Below are 19,400 nucleotides of genomic sequence, written 5' to 3' on the forward strand. Positions count from 1 at the left end.
AGTCCCATCACTGGTGTTTTATTCACGTGGGCTCTGGGTCAACATCCCCCCATGTCACAAATCTCTCTTTCCAACCTCCTATGTTGTCTTGGGCTGGAAGAATGTCTCACTCTGACCTTCTGTTGGCTCTGCCACTCCAGAATTCAATTTGAAGTATTATTTTAAAGTTATTTTGAGGGGAATGTTGAGAGAGCTCAGCTGAGTCCTTTTCTACTCCTCCTTTTAGAACAGTTTGTTTCCTTAAAATGAAGTTCAAGAAGGGCAGCTAGGTGGCACAGTGGATAAAACATTGGCCCTGGATTCGGGGGAACCTGAGTTCAAATCCAGCCTCAAACATTTGACACTTACTAGCTGTGTGACCCTGGGCAAGTCACTTAACTCTTATTGCCTCCCCGCCCCCAAAAAAAGAAGTTCAAGCACTACCTTCTACATCAAGCTTTTCCTGACTGGCCAGCTGCTAATAGTAACTTCCTCCACTCAAAAAAAAACTTTTGTTGTTGGTCAGTTGTTTCAGTTGTGTCCAACTCTTCATGACCCTATTTGGGGTCTTCTTGGCAAAGATACTGGAGTAGTTTGCCATTTCCTTCTCCAGCTCATTTTACAAGTGAAGCAAATAAGGCAAATGGGGTTAAGTGACCTGTCCTGGGTCACGTAACGAATAAGTGTCTGAAGCCAGATTTGAACTCTGGAAAATGAGTTTTCCTGATTCAAGGACTAATACCCTATCCACTGCTACACCTTGTTGCCCATGAGCAACTCTACCAAATCAAATATACACAGAGAAAGATCTTTTTAAAGGCAAACAATATAGAAAGCACTAAAAGACTAATTTATAAAATAAGAATCTACAGAGAGGAAAATATTAAAGAACTAGTTATATTATCATTTCCCCCTTCCTCCAAAATTAATCAGAGAATGCCAACAGCTACTAACTAACCTATGCCTTACCTTTCAATATAAAATTTTTGAGGACAAATACAGAGGACAGTCTTGATAAAAATGGAAAGAAACAGCCTTTCACAAATGCTTTTCTATGGAAGATCATATTGTCATAGTCACAAGTGATTGACAGGCATAGAAAATACAAGATCATGTTACATTTGTTGTTTTTTGATTATATAAAAGCATTTAACCTGACACAGCAAAAAAAAAAAAGCCTTAAAAGTTCTCTGTCAAGGTAACATTTACAACCGCAAAAGTAACTTTGTTCAACAATCTTCTATCAATATCAAATGAGTCACAACACAGGAAGGTATATGTTTGCCAAGGATGTTTTGCCACCATCAAAGAAGATAATGTGCACAAAGTCCATTGCCATCCTACAAATTAAACTTCAGTGGCTTCCTATCACCTCTAGAATAAAATGGGAGAATAAGTTAAGGTCTTGAAAAAATATGAATATTCTAAGATTATAAGAGATAGGGAAGAGAAAATTCATTCCAATATGGAAGATGACTTGTGAGAATATATGGAGGTAGGAGAAAGTTTCTTGAGTTTGGAGAATAGCTAGGAGGAAGCTATTTTGGCTACTTCAGCAAGAGTAAGAGAGGAATAAACCTGGAAAAATAGGTTAAAGCTTATTTACAGATTATGGAAAGTATTAAATGCCAAGCTAAGATGTTTACATTTTACTCTAGAGACAATAGGAAGCCACTGAAAATTTATCAGAATTAAATGGTCAGACCTATTCCTTGGTAAGATTACTAAGTATTATGTAGGACGTACTGGGAAAAGGAAAGACTAGAAGCAGGAAGACCAGTTAAATTTCAAGTTAGGATTTAAGTGTTATTGTTGCTATGGTTCAATTGCACTCCCATATCTGGACTTTACTTGCCTGCTGACATGAATTCAAGCCAACCATCCAAACTATTCCCATTCTCTCACCATAATGTATTTTGGTGTATTCATACAGACATACTTTTCTAAAAGTTCAATTTTACAATTTTCACACTGGCACAAACACAACACAGTTACTACTTACATCATAAGTCAGTGAATCAGCCTCATTGGCAACGGTAAGGCCTGCTAATTCACCAAGACCAAGCTCATTTTCAAGGGCTTCATCTGGTCCCATGATAAATGACTTTCCTGATGTTGGAGGGAATGTTAACGCTTCCACTGTAATAGGAAAAAGAGGGGAAGGGGAAATACAAAAAATGAAGTCTCATTTATTTGCTAGAACAAGAAATCTTCTGTAATGAGAATGATGATCTGCTTATTTTGTTTAGATACTTTTTTTTTTCTTTTTATGAGATATTTATTTTTTCCCGTTACATGTAAAGATAGTTCTCAACTTTTGTTTATACATGCTTTACAATTTCAGATTTTTCTCCCTCCCTCCCCTCCCTCCCCTCCCCCCCCTCCCCTAGACAGCAGGTAATCTGATATAGGTTATATCTATATATCTCTATACATATACATATAGATATATATATATACACACACATATATATACACATAATAACATTAATCCTACTTCTGCATTAATCCTGTTACAAGAGAAAGAATCAGAGCAGTGATGCAAAACCTCAAAATAGAAAAAAAAAAAACAACAGCACCCAAAACAAAAGAAATAATATGGTTCAATCAGCATCTATACTCCACAGTTCTTTCTTTCTTTTTTTTCCTTGGATTTGGAGATCCTCTTCTATCATGAGTTCCCTGGAACTCTTCTGTACCATTGCATTGGTGAGAAGAATATAGTCCATCACAGTAGGTCAACACTCAATGTTGATGATACTGTGTACAATGTTCTTCTGGTTCTGCTCATCTCACTCATCATCAGCTCACGTAAGTCCCTCCAGGTTTCTCTGAACTCTTCCTGCTCATCATTTCTTACAGCACAATAGTATTCCATTGTATTCATATACCACAACTTGTCCAGCCATTCCCCCAATTGATGGGCACCCCCTCAACTTCCAATTCCTTGCTACCACGTAAAGAGCAGCTATAAATATTTTTGTACATGTGGGTCCCTTTCCCCCTTCCATGATTTCTTTGGGCAAAAGACCTAAAGTGGGATTGCTGGGTCAAAGGGTATGCACAGCTTTATCGCCCTTTGGGCATAATTCCAAATTGCTCTCCAGAATGGTTGGATCAGCTCACAGCTCCACCAACAATGCATTAGTGTTCCAATTCTTCCCACAGCCTCTCCAACATTTATTATCTTCCCTTTTTTGTCATTTTAGCCAATCTGATAGGTGTCAGGTGGTACCTCAGAGTTGTTTTAATTTGCATCTCTCTAATCATTAGAGATTTAGAGCATTTTTTCATATGGGAATAGATAGCTTTGGTTTCTTCATCAGAAAACTGCCTGTTCATATCCTTTGACCATTTCTCAATTGGGGAATGACTTGGATTCTTATAAATTTGATTTAATTCCCTATATATTTTAGAGATGAGGCCTTTATCAGAAGCACTGGCCTCAAAAAATTGTTTCCCAGCTTTCTGCCTCCCTTCCAATTTTGGATGCATTGCTTCTGTTTGTACAAAAATTTTTTAATTTAATATAATCAAAATCATCCACTTTGTATTTTATAATATACTCTATCTCTTGTTTGGTCAAAAGCTGTTCTCCTTTCCAAAGATCTGATAGGTACACTATTCCTTTCTCTCCTAATTTACCTATGGTATCACCTCTTATGTCTAAATCATGTATCCATTTTGACCTTATTTTTAGTATAAGGTGTAAGATGTTGGTCTAAGCCTAATTTCTGCCATACTATCTTCCAGTTTTCCCAGCAGTTTTTGTCAAATACTGAGTTCCTATCCCAGAAGCTGGAGTCTTTGGGTTTATCAAACACTACATTACTAGTGTCATTTACTACTGCATTTCCTGAGCCTAGTCTATTCCATTGATCTACCACTCTATTTTTTAGCCAGTACCAGATAGTTTTGATGACTGCCGCTTTATAGTAAAGCTCCAGGTTTGGTACCGCTAACCCACCTTCCTGTGAATTTTTTTTTCATTATTTCCCTAGATATTCTTTATTTTTTGTTTTTCCAGATGAATTTTGTTATTATTTTTTCTAGCTGTATAAAATAATTTTTAGGTAGCCTGATTGGTATGGCACTGAATAAGTAAATTAATTTAGGCAGTATTGTCATTTTTACTATATTAGCTCTGCCTATCCATGAGCAATTGATATCTTTCCAATTATTTAGATCTGATTTGATTTGTGTGAAGAGTGTTTGGTAGTTGTGTTCATAGAGTTCCTGGGTTTGTCTTGGCAAGTAGACTCCCAAGTATTTTATATTACCTACCATTACTTTAAATGGAATTTCTCTTTCTATCTCTTGCTGCTGGACTTTGTTGGTCATGTATAGAAATGCTGATGATTTATGTGGATTTATTTTATATCCTGCTACTTTGCTAAAGTTGTTAATTGTTTCAAGTAATTTTTGACTTGATTCTCGAGGATTCCTTAAGTATACCATGTTTAGATACTTTATTAACCCAAGTGTAGCAGACAGAAAATTATAAGATTTGATTGGTTTTCTATATTATACCATTTCACTAAGTTATTCAACTGTTTAGAAAAATAAATCCTAAATGATTCCCTTATTCCTTTTTTTTTGGGGGGGGGAATCAAACAAATCACAAGACAACTGATACTTGCCATTAATTTATTTAAATATATATAATAATATTAAACACAATCCAACACCTTTAGACTTCATTTGGGGGTAAACATGTCACTCTGGAACCTCAACCAATTATCACCTTAATCTTTTGACACTTTTTAAAGTAAGTATTTTTAAAGTAAGTATTTTACTAGAAATTTAATATTAACTATCAAAAGACAATTTCCATGGCAGCTATTTACAATCAAATTAATTTTAACACATTAACTGTCATGAGAGAGAGAGGGTGGCATGGAGGATAGAGAAGAAGCCACAGAGACAGGAAAACTTGGGGACAAGTCCTACATCTGACACACACTGACCATGATGATGAACAAGTCACTTCAGTGTTTTATGCTCCAGGCAGCTCTCAAAGACATATTTATTTGGCAGAGAAATCAACATTAAGAATGTATATGGGGAGGGGGTGGGGCAGCTAAGTGGTGCAGTGGTGAAGCACTGCACCTGAGTTCAAATCCAGCCTCAGACACTTGACACTTACTAGCTGTGTGACCCTGGGCAAGTCATTTAACCCCCATTGCCCCACCAAAAAAAAAAAAAAAAGAATGTATATGGGGGGAAACTAGGTGGTGCAGTGGATAGAGCACCAGCCCTGGATTCAGGAGGACCTGAGTTCAAATTCGGACGCAGAGGCTTGACACTTACTAGCTGTGTGACCCTGGGCAAGACAGTAACTTACAGAGAAGGTGCTGACCTGCAATGGCAAAGTAAATTCCTCACTGGGAATTCCCAATACCAAATGAAATCATAGGTCCAGGCCCCATCCTTATAAGATCATAGCACTTTTCTGTCCCCCCTTTGAAGTCTCCATCATGGCTCTTTAATCATTTCTTCATCCACTCAATCCCTCGCTCTGGGGGAGGATTTATTTTTATTTGTATTTATTGTGAACTTAACACTAAATAAAATGAACACTTCCACAGGCAGAATTAGGACAGAAAAAGGATTACACATAAAACAGAATCTATTATGTGCAGCTAGCTTTTCTTTTTAAGTACAGTATGTAATAAATTCAACATATAACTTTCAAAGCTATCTTGCTTTTCTGTGATTCAATATGGCCTTCACAGGATCATAAATTAGAGCTGGAAAAGACCTGAGAGGTCCCTGACTCCAATTCCCTCATTTCACAGTTGAGGAAACTAATGCTTAGAAAAGGAAGTATCTGAGGCAAGATTTCAACTCTAATCATCCTTAAAAGCCTAGCTCTCTATCCTCTGCACCATTTAGATGCTTCATGCCTACTACAGTAAAATAGTATAGTAAATGCTGAACAGCATTTTTCTATATCTACTAATGAATATTAATGCTTTTTGAGTCTAAAATTTAGTATGGTTCTTAAATATAGAAACTTAAAACTGCATGAAATACCATTTAGCTATTTTGTAAGCTATAAGGAGGAAAATCTTTTATGCAAATTTCTTCTGGGAAAATTTGTTAAGATAATGCTACAGGAAACCATTTTGATTAAATTGTTTATTTCAGTGGTATCAAGTAACTCTGCTAAGGCAGCAAGGTACTACTTGGGACCATAATTTCACACCTATAATATACAAAAGTAGAAAAAACAAATAGCTTCTACGTTAGGGTAAAAAACAAAACTATGGATCATCAAAGATAACAGAGTAGAAAGAAGTAAAACAGCCCAGCTTTCTCCCACAACTTCTCCACAAAAGAACAAGAACGAGCAACAGATGGAGTAGAAACTGGGAAATATAAGAAAACAAAAACAAAAACAAAACCCAATTTTTCCAGCCCAGGTCAACATAGTGAGACAGTCAGAGGTCTGTGGGCTCTGGGAAAGGATCAAACCATAGCAACCCAAATGAGGCCTACAGGTTGTGGATCCAGGCCATGTACTAAGATTATGCAAAGAGCACAATAAAAAGTTGACCGACAGCTGTGTCCTCTGCCCCTGGAAGTGAGCCACAGATCCAGCATGATCTAAATGAACAGTTCAGAAGCAGAAAGGATCAAGCCTAAAGCTGTATACTGAACAAAAACAAGAACAGAAGCCAGAAGTTGCTATGTGGTCTCCTAATGTCATCTGCAGTTGTGAATTAAGCCCATAGACCTGGGCTAGGGCCTGCAGCAAGGAGTTCAGAGCAAGAATGAGCCTAGAATTCAGTAACTCTGAATCTGTAGAGTTTTAGCCAGATAACAAAGGATAGGGTCAGTAGCAGATAAATGGAGGTCCAACTCTGGCTAAATCTGTAGTTATGTCATCCATATCCAAACCAGAGTTGAGAAGTTACAAAGCTCAAACCAGAAAGGCACTGATTAGGCTTCACCCTAGATGAGACCTCTTGGGGCACAGTGAAAGTTGAAAGGTTCCTAGTCTGAACTGTACCTAAGATACTTTAAGAGCACATCACTTAATATGCGAAGAAAGCAATTACAGGTAAGATCCTAGAGAATCCATATCAACATCAAAAAAAAAGCATTGATAGATACTAATCCCTAAGATAAAAGTTGGATTAGTGTTAAATAATACACAAACAAATACACGCTATGAAAGAACACCAAAGACACAAAACCAGAGGAAAATAACTCCTTTAACACCCACATGCAAAGAAACTCAGGTTAACCATAAGGTTAACTAGAATTCTTAGAAAACAAAATGAAACTATTCACCTCTAAAGAAAGAACTGATATTGATGGAACAGACTGGAAGCATGCTATTTTTCACTTTCTTTCATTTTTTTTCTTTTAATCAAATTTTCTTGTACAAAATGACAAATATGGTAATGTTTTACATAATCATATATGTATAACCCATATTTGATTGTTTGCCGCCTAAGGGAGGGGGAAGGAGGGAAGGGAAAGAAGTATAAAAATTTGAACCCAAAACTATAAAAATTTTCATTACAAATTTAAAAAAAAGAAAAAAGGAAACAAAATAAAGTAAAAGAGACTAAAAAATAATTAAAACAGTATTATAAATGAAATGAGATCTCTAAAAGAGATGTGTATTTGTGTGTGTGTGAAAGAGAGAGAGAAAAAGAGAGAGAGAGAGAGAGAGAGAGAGAGAGAGAGAGAGAGAGAGAAAGATGTGAGCAAGCACATGTTTTGGAAGAAAAATTAACTTAGTATAAAAGGAACAAAACCTTACCCAAGTAAAAGACTCTCAGAAAATGAAAACAGACTAAAGAAAAGAAACTACATAGAACATTAAGGCAAAGACAAAAGCCTTATTAGGGTTTTGTTTTTTTTTTCTATTAGAGAAACTATAAGGTATTTAATATCAAAACCAACTAGCCTCAAAAACAGATAATGAAGAAAAAAATCTTAAAAATCATTGGACTACCTTAAAGCTATAAGTAAAAAAGAAGTCTGGATACCATATTTCAAGAATTAATGAATGCAAACTGCCCATACCCATTAGAACAGTGGAGCAAGGTGAAAATAGAAAGGTTCTTCCTAAAAGAAACCACAGAATAAAAATTTCCAGGACTATCAGAACCAAAATCCTAGGTTTCCAGGTTAAAGAAAAAAATAGTATAGGCACAAAGAAGAATATAAGAACTAAGAAGCCATTGTCATGAATACTCAGGATCTGGCAGCTAAAAGTAGAAAAGAAAGATGTTTGGAATACAGAATAAGGCATAAGATCTAGGCTTACAACCAAGAATAACTGACCCAGTAAAACTAAGTATAATCTTACAGGGGTAAAAATGGATGTTTAATGAAATAGAGAATTTCCAAGATGAAAAGGTCAGAAGTGAATAGACTGAAATGCAAACCCCAGAATCAAGAGAAACATAACAAGTTTTACATTTCAGCAATTAAAAGGCAAGATGGTTAAAGTATCTATATTCTAATAGGAAGGGGAAGAAACAAGTATCCTCATTCCCACTCCCTGTACAACACTGATGTCATCACGGAACATAAAAGGAACTAGAGAAGAAGGAGGAAGGAAGGGGAGGGATTATTAACTCATATAAACTGGGTAAACAAGTAGAAGGCTACACAAACAAGTGAGTATGAGGGGATAGAGGGGGGAAAGGAGGAAATGGACATTGCTTCAACCAATCATCCACTCAGCTGCCAAAGTGATATTCCTAAAGCAAAAATCTTAATTCACCACCTGCCCCCTTCAATAAAAAGTAGCTCCCTATTACGTCCAAGATCAAATATAAAATCCTGTTTGGCTTTTGCCTGGTCCTTCCTACCTTTCCAGTCATCTCACCCCTCATCCCCCTACTCTATGATCTAGTGACATTGGCCTCCTTCCTGTTCCTTTCACTGCGTATCTCCAATGCCTGAAAAGGTCTCTCTCTTCAGCTCTGCTTTCTGGCTTCCTCAAGTCTCAACTAAAATCTGATCTCCTGCAAGAAGCCTTTTGCAGTCTGCCTTAATGCTGATATCACCTCTAATTTATGCTAAATACATATTTTGATGTTTTCTCTTCCTTTAGAATATAAGCTCCTTGAGGACAGGGCTTATTTTTGCCTTTCTTTTTATGTCCAGAGCCTTGCGCTTAGTAAGGGCGTAATAAATGCTTGTTAACTAAAATATATTTCAATTACTGTACCAAGATCTTTGGTTCTCTATTATACCTGTGTTCTACAAGGCTTTAAATATCTTTTGTATGTAGCCAAATTTGAAAGTCAAGCAAGATCCAAAAATTTCTCAGATTAATTTACTTGAAGCACTTAATTTACAGTGTTTACTGTTATGTACACACTGCAAAAAATTAGCTGCAGTTAAATACAAAGAAACTTTCTTGTGAAATCTGAAAGCATTAGGAATTCATCAGAGAATAATGCTGTCAATATCAATTTTAAACTATTTTGAAATTATTTGTAATAAAAAATGTAAATTTTAATATGGTACTTAAACATAAATATTTTACGTTTTAAATGCAGTATTCTAATAAAGCAATTAAATGTCTCAAATCCAAGCATTTATTAATAAGCATTATTTAAATCCCAATTTTCCCATAATTCAGAAGTATAGGGGACTTTGCAGAGCTCAGCTATATATTTTTTTGTGGGGCAATGGAGATTAAGTGACTTGCCCAAGGTCACACAGCTAGTAAATGTCAAGTGTAAGAGTCCAGATTTGAACTCAGGTCCTCTTGAATCCAGGGCTGGTGCTTTATCTACTGCGCCACCTAGCTGCCCCTGAACTCAGCTATTTTAGAGAAGAATTAAGTGGTGATTTTTGTGTTTAAACAACATATTTGAAATCTTGAAGAAGTTAACATTTATCCTTTTTCAAATAGAAAAGTACTTGGTACTGGATTCTAGAGTTAGAAGACCTTGTTTGAATCATACCTCTGCCATTTGTCAACTATGTGACTTTGGGCAACTCACAACTCCTATTTAAGAGCTGAATTAGATGGTCTCTATTGTCCCTTCCACCTCTAGATTTCTGATCTTATGAGCGGATTAAATATTTGTATACTTCAGTATTATACATCTTTTAATTCAAATTGATGAGAAAGAAAGCTCATTCACAAAATATGAAATAAAATAATTTGAATTCCACAATGTGATAAAACTTAAAAGTATCAGAATTTCCAAATATCTACAATAGAAATTTCTTCTTGGGCCAGCTAGGTGGCACAGTGGATAAAGCACCTGCTCTGGATTCAAGAGGACCTGAGTTCAAATCTGACCTCGGACACTCGACATTTACTAGCTGTGTGACTGTGGGCAAATCACTTAACCCTCACTGCTCCACAAGAAAAAAAAAAAATTCTTCTTGCTTTAGCAAGTTCTGTCTGAATGAATAATTGAATCTAGAGGGATATGAACAAACTAAAGCCAGATTCTTCTATTGCTCAGTGCCTTAAATACTTGCCTTCATCTGTCCTGTTAATTTCATGTTCACTCAGCCTTGAGCTGCTTGGTCTAGAAGGTGATCCCAAAGATGGTTGCAAAGAGGGAAGTTCATCAACATCTCTCAAATTAGCAAGCATATCTTGTAATTTTGACCTGTTGGGCCCTAGCCAAGAAAAATCAAAATAGAAGTGGAGTTAAACAAATACATCAAAATATGACTAAAAGATGGATCACATAAAAGGTATTTACCAACTTGGGCTCATACCTTTGATAATAACACTACTATATGTAAACTATCAAGCAGTACTTATTCCCACAAGATACAACTTTCTGGAATAAAATTATTTCTTGAAATAAAATCTCATTTTGAATATGTTATTTATGCTAAGACACTTGATGTTACTTTTACATAAATGTAAGAATACTGAGATTCAACTTTATACCATCAAAGATAATATTAAATTCCTTTTACCAAAGAGTTAGAAACATTTATAAGTTATACTTTAAGTTGTGGATTTATGTGACATTCTTTGTAGGGCTAATTTTATTTTTTACTAATTTAGTACTGACAATAGAAGCAATTAAAAAAAAAATCAACAGAGTTTACTGGCTTACATCCTGAAGCTATAGTACACAGGTGAAGTCTCATGCCCTGCTGGACACTTACCTGGGCTTTGATCCATCATTCTCCCACATCCCTGTTTTGACTGTTTTATATAGGATAGAGGCTGAAACAGATCTTCGGTAGTTTTTCCTGTTATAAGTTTAATTAAGAATGGGAAAATATCTTACCCATAGTCCATTACGGTTTTTCCTATACCAGCAAAGAATACAACTATTTTCAAGCAATTTAAACTAATTCCTAGAACTATAGTTCAAGACAATCTAATTTTGGTACACAATTTGACTGGAAATGTTTCTATTAGACGTCAATTAAAACATCAAATTTCTGATAAATAACAGCTCAGTTCAAAAATATTTATTGTGTTTTTTTTTAAATGTTTCTAGTTAAATGAAACCCTGTGGGGGTTTTTTGTTTTTGTTTTTCCCAGATGGTTTCTTTAAGCTTTGATTATTCATTGATCAAAAGAATACAAATTAGTAAACAAGAAGTGAAATTCTTTGAGACCTCTGTCTTCAGTAAATGATATAAAATTTCTTTCTTTCTTTTTTTTTTTTTGGTGAGGCAATTTGGGTTAAGTGACTTGCCCAGGGTCACACAGCTAGTAAGTGTCAAGGGTCTGAGGCCAGATTTGAACTCAGGTACTCCTGAATCCAGGGCCGGTGCTCTATCCACTGCGCCACCTAGCTGCCCCTGATATAAAATTTCTAAACCAAAGTAAACTTCGACTGACTCAAGCTGAAATTCACTGAAAAAACTAAAAGAAGGTAAATCATTTCTCATATTTAGGAACACTCACAGTCAAATAGTGCAGTTTCCAACATCAAGCACTAGGTTCCAATTATAGCTATACCTTTACATTAAATAAACTAAAATTTTATGAAGATAAGCATAGATAAAGTCTACACAATTCCTAACTAAAATATAAAATACTATAAAGGGGCATTTCCCATTTAAAACATTAATTTCGGGTAGAAAAAATACCCAATAAGGTATGTGTTTGATTTAAACCCCATATTTTAAAAAGTAGAAGTTTTAAACCACTGGTCTTATGTTCTCATTCATGACCATACAAATGGTCTTTCTTCACAAATATTAATTTCTCCACCAACTCTTTTTAATAATATATATAAAACAAGTACATACAAGGCTAAACTAACTTAGAATTCTGTATTTTTATACAGATATTTGGATAAAATTTTTTCAAATGTAGTAGATAAAATTTTCATCTCTTAGTAATATTTCAACTGACTATGCAGTAACTTGCCTTGAGAAAGCAACAATGGATATTATTTTTAATTGTTACATTTATGCTTTGTCTGCGTGAAAATGGGCTACAATGCATATTTTCTTTACTGAATATCCTCTAAATGTTACAACTAATTTCAGACAACTTTAGATGAAGAGTAATAAATGTTCCAAGCAGCTACCATCTTTTAAGAATGCTATAAAATACTAAAAGTAGCAGGTCCTTCAGAAGAATAAACTGCATTCACCAAGTGAAGAAAGATACAGCAGTATCTTTCAACTTAAAAGTTTTCCTACTAGCTACATTCTGAGCTTGCTTCACAGTCTCACAAAGTGTCTTAAGAGAGTAAGGTGGCCTCTTTTTCTAGGAAAATGGTTAGTACTTTTTAGCCTTTTTGTTTCAATTTTAAATAGTTAGCTATCTCCAATAATATACTACAGCTTTGTGAGCTGGTCCATAATGGATCTGTGTCTTCTTATAAACATATATCTATATATATGATGCACAGGCCTAGAAATCTCATTCCTAACTCTGTTTCTGAGCTGACACACCTCAAAATATGTAAAGTCATTTGGCAGAATTATTAAAAATGCAAGTGGCCAACAGTATTGAATTAGAAATATTTCTTGAATTTCTTATTTTGCACTTTGTGCCCTGCATAGCATATGATGGTGATGATGAATGAGCTGTGTGCTATGAATGCAAAGAAAACTCAGGGGTAGAAATTAACTCACTTTCTGAGACCTAAGAGGAAAAAGAGCCATTTGCCAAAGGTAATCTCATAACCAAAGAAATTTAATAACATATACAAATTTTCATCACTGAAAGCTTTTAAAATTTTATAATATAATTTTCAAATTTATAACCATAAGCTTTTGAATATCCATATGTCACTATATAATATACAGTATGCCTAGTATAGGTATGGATTTTTTCAGCTATGGGCTAGAAATACTATGATTTCAAGATCAGTGATTTGTAATTTTCACAAGCCAATGGCATTTTAATTTCAACCCGTGAGGATAGGAAGACAGGAAAGAGGTCAGGAACAGCAAAGTAAAAGAGTAAGTAATTCTAGGAAAACATTGAAAGAAAAATTTGAGGGCATGAAATAAGGCAAGATTTATGGTTTGAAGATACAATGTTTTCCACTTACTCTTCACCGCCTTTTTCCCCTTTCTCTCCTTTTTGTATTGCTCCTTGAGTTTGGTAATTACTCCCTGGTCCACATTCCAGGCTTCAGGCATGAGACACTGGTCTTCCTTTTCTAAACAGAGTAAAACAAATGAAAGACAACTTTTTTTTTCAATAAAATACTGAAACCATAAGAAATTTTGTCTGAATGATAAATGGCTACACTCGTCATCTTAGCACTTTCGTTTTTAAAAACCAGAATATGTTAAATCAAAAAGAATTTTAAAATCACCAAACAGCTTGTATTTGAGATAAAACGTTCAGGATAAATTCTGATGTAATAATATTAACTTTTTTTTTTTTAAAAAGAAACATAGAAGCAGGGGGCAGCTAGGTGGCACAGTGGATAAAGGACCAGCCCTGGATTCAGGAGGACCTGAGTTCAAATCCGACCTCAGACACTCAACACTTACTAGCTGTGTGACCCTGGGCAAGTTACTTAACCCTCATTGCCCAGCCAAAAAAAAAAAAAGAAAGAAACATAGAAGGAAATTTTAGACAGTTGAAATTTTAAAAGAACAATACTAAGTAGTTCCCTATTACTTCTTAGCAAATTAGTTATGAAAAAGAAGCCACAACTCCTTCATTTCATTTTCCAAAAGACATGGGATGCTGTGTAATTCTCATAACAGTGTTCATTTAAAAAATCTGAATATGGCACTATAAGAATTTGTGTAGATAATTTTCAACTTTAACAATGAATAATTCCAATGATTGTGATGTATCAATAACAAAGGTTTTTGGTATAAAGAATGGTATGGTTATGGTATAAAGAACTTTGCTTTGAAGAACAATTGTTACAACTTATTTCTGTAAATACCCTCAGGATTTGTAATTCTAACAGTTTGGGTTCTCCCTACATGAAAGAAGATCACAAAACCTTACACCACAGCAGGGAACTCCAAAAACTGATGTGACTGGGAAAAAAAAGTCATCTTGGTGACCAGTATTCTGGTAGTGCATATTATCTGGCTAGTCAGTTTTTTAAGTCTTTTCAAATTTCATAAAATCCACCAAAGCTTCTGTTCTCCAGATATGGCCTATGAGAACCTAGGGTAAAATCCACATTATAACACAAAACAGAAGATTTTAATAGGGAAAACAAACCTTTATGACTTTAAAAGCAGAAAAAAGGATTTATTTTTAATGCATAAAATTCCAAAAGGACACACATACACACACACACACAAACTCTCTCTCTCCTTCTTTTTTTTTGCTATAAACATAGTGATCATTTTATTTGGTGTTAAATTTAGATGAAAAAAATTCAAAGGAGGGGGCAGCTAGGTGGCACAGTGGATGGATAAAGCACTGGCCCTGGATTCAGGAGGACCTGAGTTCAAATCCAACCTCAGACACTTGACACTTACTAGCTGTGTGACCCTGGGCAAGTCACTTAACCCTCATTGCCTCGTCCAAAAAAAAAAAAAAAATCAAATGAAAAAAATGAAACTCAGGAAGGAGAAAGAAAAACAAATAGGATTGAAACTAGTCTATTTCATTATTCAAAGTAAATAAAGTACAAAGAATAAAAGTCATGAAAATCAAGTAGAATTTTGAAATATTTCAATTTCATTTAATTAAGTTTGATGAGTAAGAATTTTAAAGAATAATGCTCTTTATACTATGATTGCTGAACACAGGTTAAAATATGCAAAAAGCTAAAATGCTTATAAAAGCATAGTTTATTTACAAAATAATGAAGTCAATTGATAATAAAATCTATACAGTGAATGAAACTTTTCTGTTAGAACAGGAAAAATTTTCACAAAAATACTCTATCTTCAAATTCTCCTAACCATAAAATTTTTGGTATCAAGATCACATTGATTAACTTTTTTTCTTTTTCTTTTTGGCAGAGTAATGAGGGTTAAGTGACTTGCCCAGGGTCACACAGTTAGTAAGTGTCAAGCGTCTGAGGCTGGATTTGAACTCAGGTTCTCCTGAATCCAGGGCCAGTGCTTTATCCTTTGCATCACCTAGCTGCCCCACATTGATTAACTTTCACTAACAAAAAAAAAAGAGAACAATTGGCCCAACTGAGATTATAAGTAAAATAAACTCAATTACTAACCAGAACCAAGCAAGTTTTTCAGTGAGTGTATTCACTATTCTTTACATAAATCAAAACAAATTTTCCCTTCTCACAATTAAGTTTAATATTTCCATTACATTCAAATTGTAACATGTGCAAAACATTTTTTGCTGGTTGAATTTAAGTAGTTGTAATGATTTATATCTCAAAATCACATTATCACATTATATTCCATGGGGGAAAAGATTACTGATTTTAAAGAAATTACAGCCATGAAAATATGTTTGTCATAAACACACATCCAATATTCATTCAGTCACACATCAGGATCTCTGAAGAATCAAACCAACAGGCGCTTCCTGTGACCCAAAGTACAAAGAAGCACAGTAGCCACTAGGTGGCGTAGTGAGCAAAGCGCTGAACTTGGAGTCAGGAAGAACCCATTTCAAATCTTGTTTCATACATTTATACATACTAATTTTGTGATATTTTGCAAATCACTTAACATCTCTCAGGCTGTTTATCTGTAAAATGAAGATAATACCACCACCTACTCCACAAGGTTCAATAAAATAATACATATAAAGTTATTTGCAAACTTTAAAGCTTTATATAAATACCATCTATAATTGTAATGATGAGAGATGCATAATACATGCAAGCAGACCAAACCACATTAACAATGACTACCAGTACAATACATAAACATTGGGAATACAATATGGGAATTTGTTTTGCTGGACTGCATCTGTTACAAGAATTTGGGGTTTTTTTAATGGTGGGGATAGGAGAAATAACACTGATTTTTATTAACTAAAAATATAGATTAAAAACAAAGAAGTGGCATAAAATATACTCAAGTGGGTCTATGATCTGATTCAGAAGATCCCTCTGATTATCCAGACAGCAACTATTGTAGGAACAATATGAATTCCAGAAAACCTAGTTAGTTTTTCCTTAAAGGTAATGAAACTGGGGCAGCTAGATGGCGCAGTAGATGGAGCACTGGCCCTGGATTCAGGAGTACCTGAGTTCGGATCCGGCCTCAGACACTTAACAGTTACTAGCTGTGTGACCCTAGGCAAGTCACTTAACCCCAATTGCCTCACCAAAAAAAAAAAAAAAAAAAAGGTAATGAAACTATCCTTGATATTTAACTGATCCGGGGGACCAAGCCTTATACTACTACTGTAACTTCCTGGCTACCAAAGGACAAAAGTCTAGAGAAATGAGTCAGCTTGATTCTCATTCTTGAAAGACACTAATGACTGCATGCCACCATGGCAAAAGAGAAGAGAGTGAGGTTGGTGACCTTGCACAGCTCTCCCTCACTTAAATCCAATTCGGTACAAGTCATGACATCACCCTGATGTCATGGTCCTCTTTGAGAAAGGAAGGACAAGCAACAATGCTCAAGACCCACTAGCTACAGCAGTCCTAGGACCTCGATGAGGACTGTTGTTTTGGATGTTATCTAAAAAATATGCTGAATGGATTCTCTGGGTTAAGGCTTGAGCGACTTTTTAAGATGTTAGATGATGTGCAAGTATATAATTTTGTTCCAGTATTGAACCTGAAATACCAGATCAAGTTGAGCCAGGCCAAATTCAAAACATTTGTCATTAATCATCAGGACTAGATTAGAATGACCCTGTAGATGAAATGGTGGAACTGCAAAGTCAAGAAAGAACCCTGAGGGAATGGCTTGCTGGATAAGAAAGCCTTACACTCACAGCCACTGTACTTATAACAGTACTTCTGGCCATTTATCTAGAATCCTATCAATAAGATAGGGATAAAATCTTACTAACCTGGGGGGTTTAGGAAATAAATTGTTCATGAGCATTCATAAACTAGAAAGATATGAAAGTACTCTGGGTCCTAAGAACTGTGCCCTGAAGATGACAGATGTAAAATGCTATTTGTTGAATTTGAATAACTTTTATTTGGGAATGACTGTACTCTCTAGATGGGAGGCAGCTAGGTGGCCCAGTAGATAGAGCACTGGCCCAGAAGTTGGGAGGAGGACTTGAGTTCAAATCTCACCCCAGACACTTACTAGTTGTGTGGCCCTGGACAAGTCATTAAATGGACTCCGGTTCATTTGCTGAGGACATGGGGTGTTTCACCAGTTTTATGAGGTGACAACTTCCACTAGTGTTCCAGAACTGTAAACTTTAACTTTCTTTATCAATGGACTTCCCTTAAGGGGTCAGTGAGGCACCTTGGTAGGTTCCACCCTAGCACAGGACACGGATACTTACCCCTTTTACCCTTGTAGAAATGGTGACTGCTCAAAAAAGGCAACTGAAGCACATGTCCTCCCTCTATCTCTGACTACCTACTAGGCTTTGTATATGTTTTCCTGAGCACAGATGGACAAATAGCAATTCTGATATAGACATTCTCTGCTTTGGTGGCAGGCACCATGAGTCCCAGAAAAATGGCCAGTTCAGGAAAGACCATCCTAACCCTTTATTTAATATAATCTCAAATGGAAAGGTTCTCTGCACTGTTCCCAATACACTACTGAGAGGCAGTCCCATAACTGACCTCTTTACCTATTGACCAAAGGGTAGGATTTTTGAGGGGTGCTTTTTTTTTTTCTAACAATATGGAGGAAATGAAACTCTCTGCATTAACTCCTAAGTTCCCACATAAGGAGTTTCAAGACCCTCAGGAGAGACCAATTTTTAAAAATGCAAAGATCTGTTAAACTCTTGACCATGAAGCTCTTAGGGGCTGGTCTCTTGGTAAAGATAAGTCTTGGTATTGACCCTAGCACCAGGAAAGGCTGAATGCAATATCTTCTTGGCTACCTTACTATACATGATCCTGCCAGTGGTGAGGATTGATGACTGCCAGAAACGTTATCATCTAACTCTGGGCCCCAATGTTCCTGATACTATATTTGGTCACTGTCACTGCTTTCCATTGTGGGACCCATAGAACTGCAAATATTTGACAGAATCTACCACATAGATCATGTCCTTAAGATCCAGGCACTGATATTCCAAAGGGAGATATGAAAACTCATATTTTTTCTTCTTTTTCTGGTGAGGCAATTGGGGTTAAGTGACTTGCCCAGGGTCACACAGCTAGTAAGTGTCAAGTGTCTGAGGCCAGATTTGAACTCAGGTCCTCCTGAATCCAGGGCCAGTGCTCTATCCACTGCGCCACCTAGCTGCCCCGAAACCTCATATTTTTGGTCTTTATTCTCCTCCATATTTGGTTATTCCCTTCAGGGATTGTTAACACTGCTTATTGTCATTCTGTTTTTGTTTTCATTTTGGCTGAACTAGGCTTTTCCTCTAAGCTATGTAATACCAAGGTCAGGATTAACAAGAAAAAAACCCATAGGCCCAGGCCACAAGTGACAGCTAATGTGACCAAAGTCCTTCAGGATCAAAGCCTGTTGAGGATCACAATCCCATAACACTAGCACTGCAAAACTCTCAACTGTCAGTGCCACAGTGCACAAGCCTGTAGCAGTAGCATGGCCCTTCTTTGAAAGGACAGTGCTGCAGTGAACAACCTTGTAATGGCACTAGTACAGCAAAGCTCAGAACGGCCGGTATAGGGCCACAGAACCAAGGAACAGAAGAAGCAGGATAAGACACCATATCTGGGGGAGAAGAGGCCACATCTCAGGGTTGGAGGAAAGTTGTACAACATTACACTAGGTCTGAGGGAAAGAACACAGCACCCAGCTAAGGCCATTTCTGACCAATAATCACCCCAAAGTCACTTGAGGAAGAGACTAGGCTGGTGAACCCTGCATTGCCCAGCAGTGAAGAAGCTGAGAAGCTTTGATATCCAGTTGTCAAGGAAAAGACCATCAGAGGGCACAGAGAAAGAGAGTAAATA

General features: G+C 36.0%; 1 protein-coding gene across 1 annotated transcript in view; it reads right to left on the reverse strand.

The window, feature by feature from the left end:
• STRN (striatin) overlaps nucleotides 1-19,400 on the reverse strand; it is a 130,510-nt gene that overhangs the window by 33,675 nt on the left and 77,435 nt on the right. Inside the window, 3 exon segments of the mRNA XM_043983057.1 lie at nucleotides 1,982-2,118; nucleotides 10,453-10,596; nucleotides 13,461-13,571. Of these exon segments, the coding sequence (XP_043838992.1) occupies nucleotides 1,982-2,118; nucleotides 10,453-10,596; nucleotides 13,461-13,571 (392 nt within the window).

This window comes from Dromiciops gliroides, chromosome 2 (assembly GCF_019393635.1).
Source record: "Dromiciops gliroides isolate mDroGli1 chromosome 2, mDroGli1.pri, whole genome shotgun sequence".
NCBI classification, from domain to species: domain Eukaryota; kingdom Metazoa; phylum Chordata; class Mammalia; order Microbiotheria; family Microbiotheriidae; genus Dromiciops; species Dromiciops gliroides.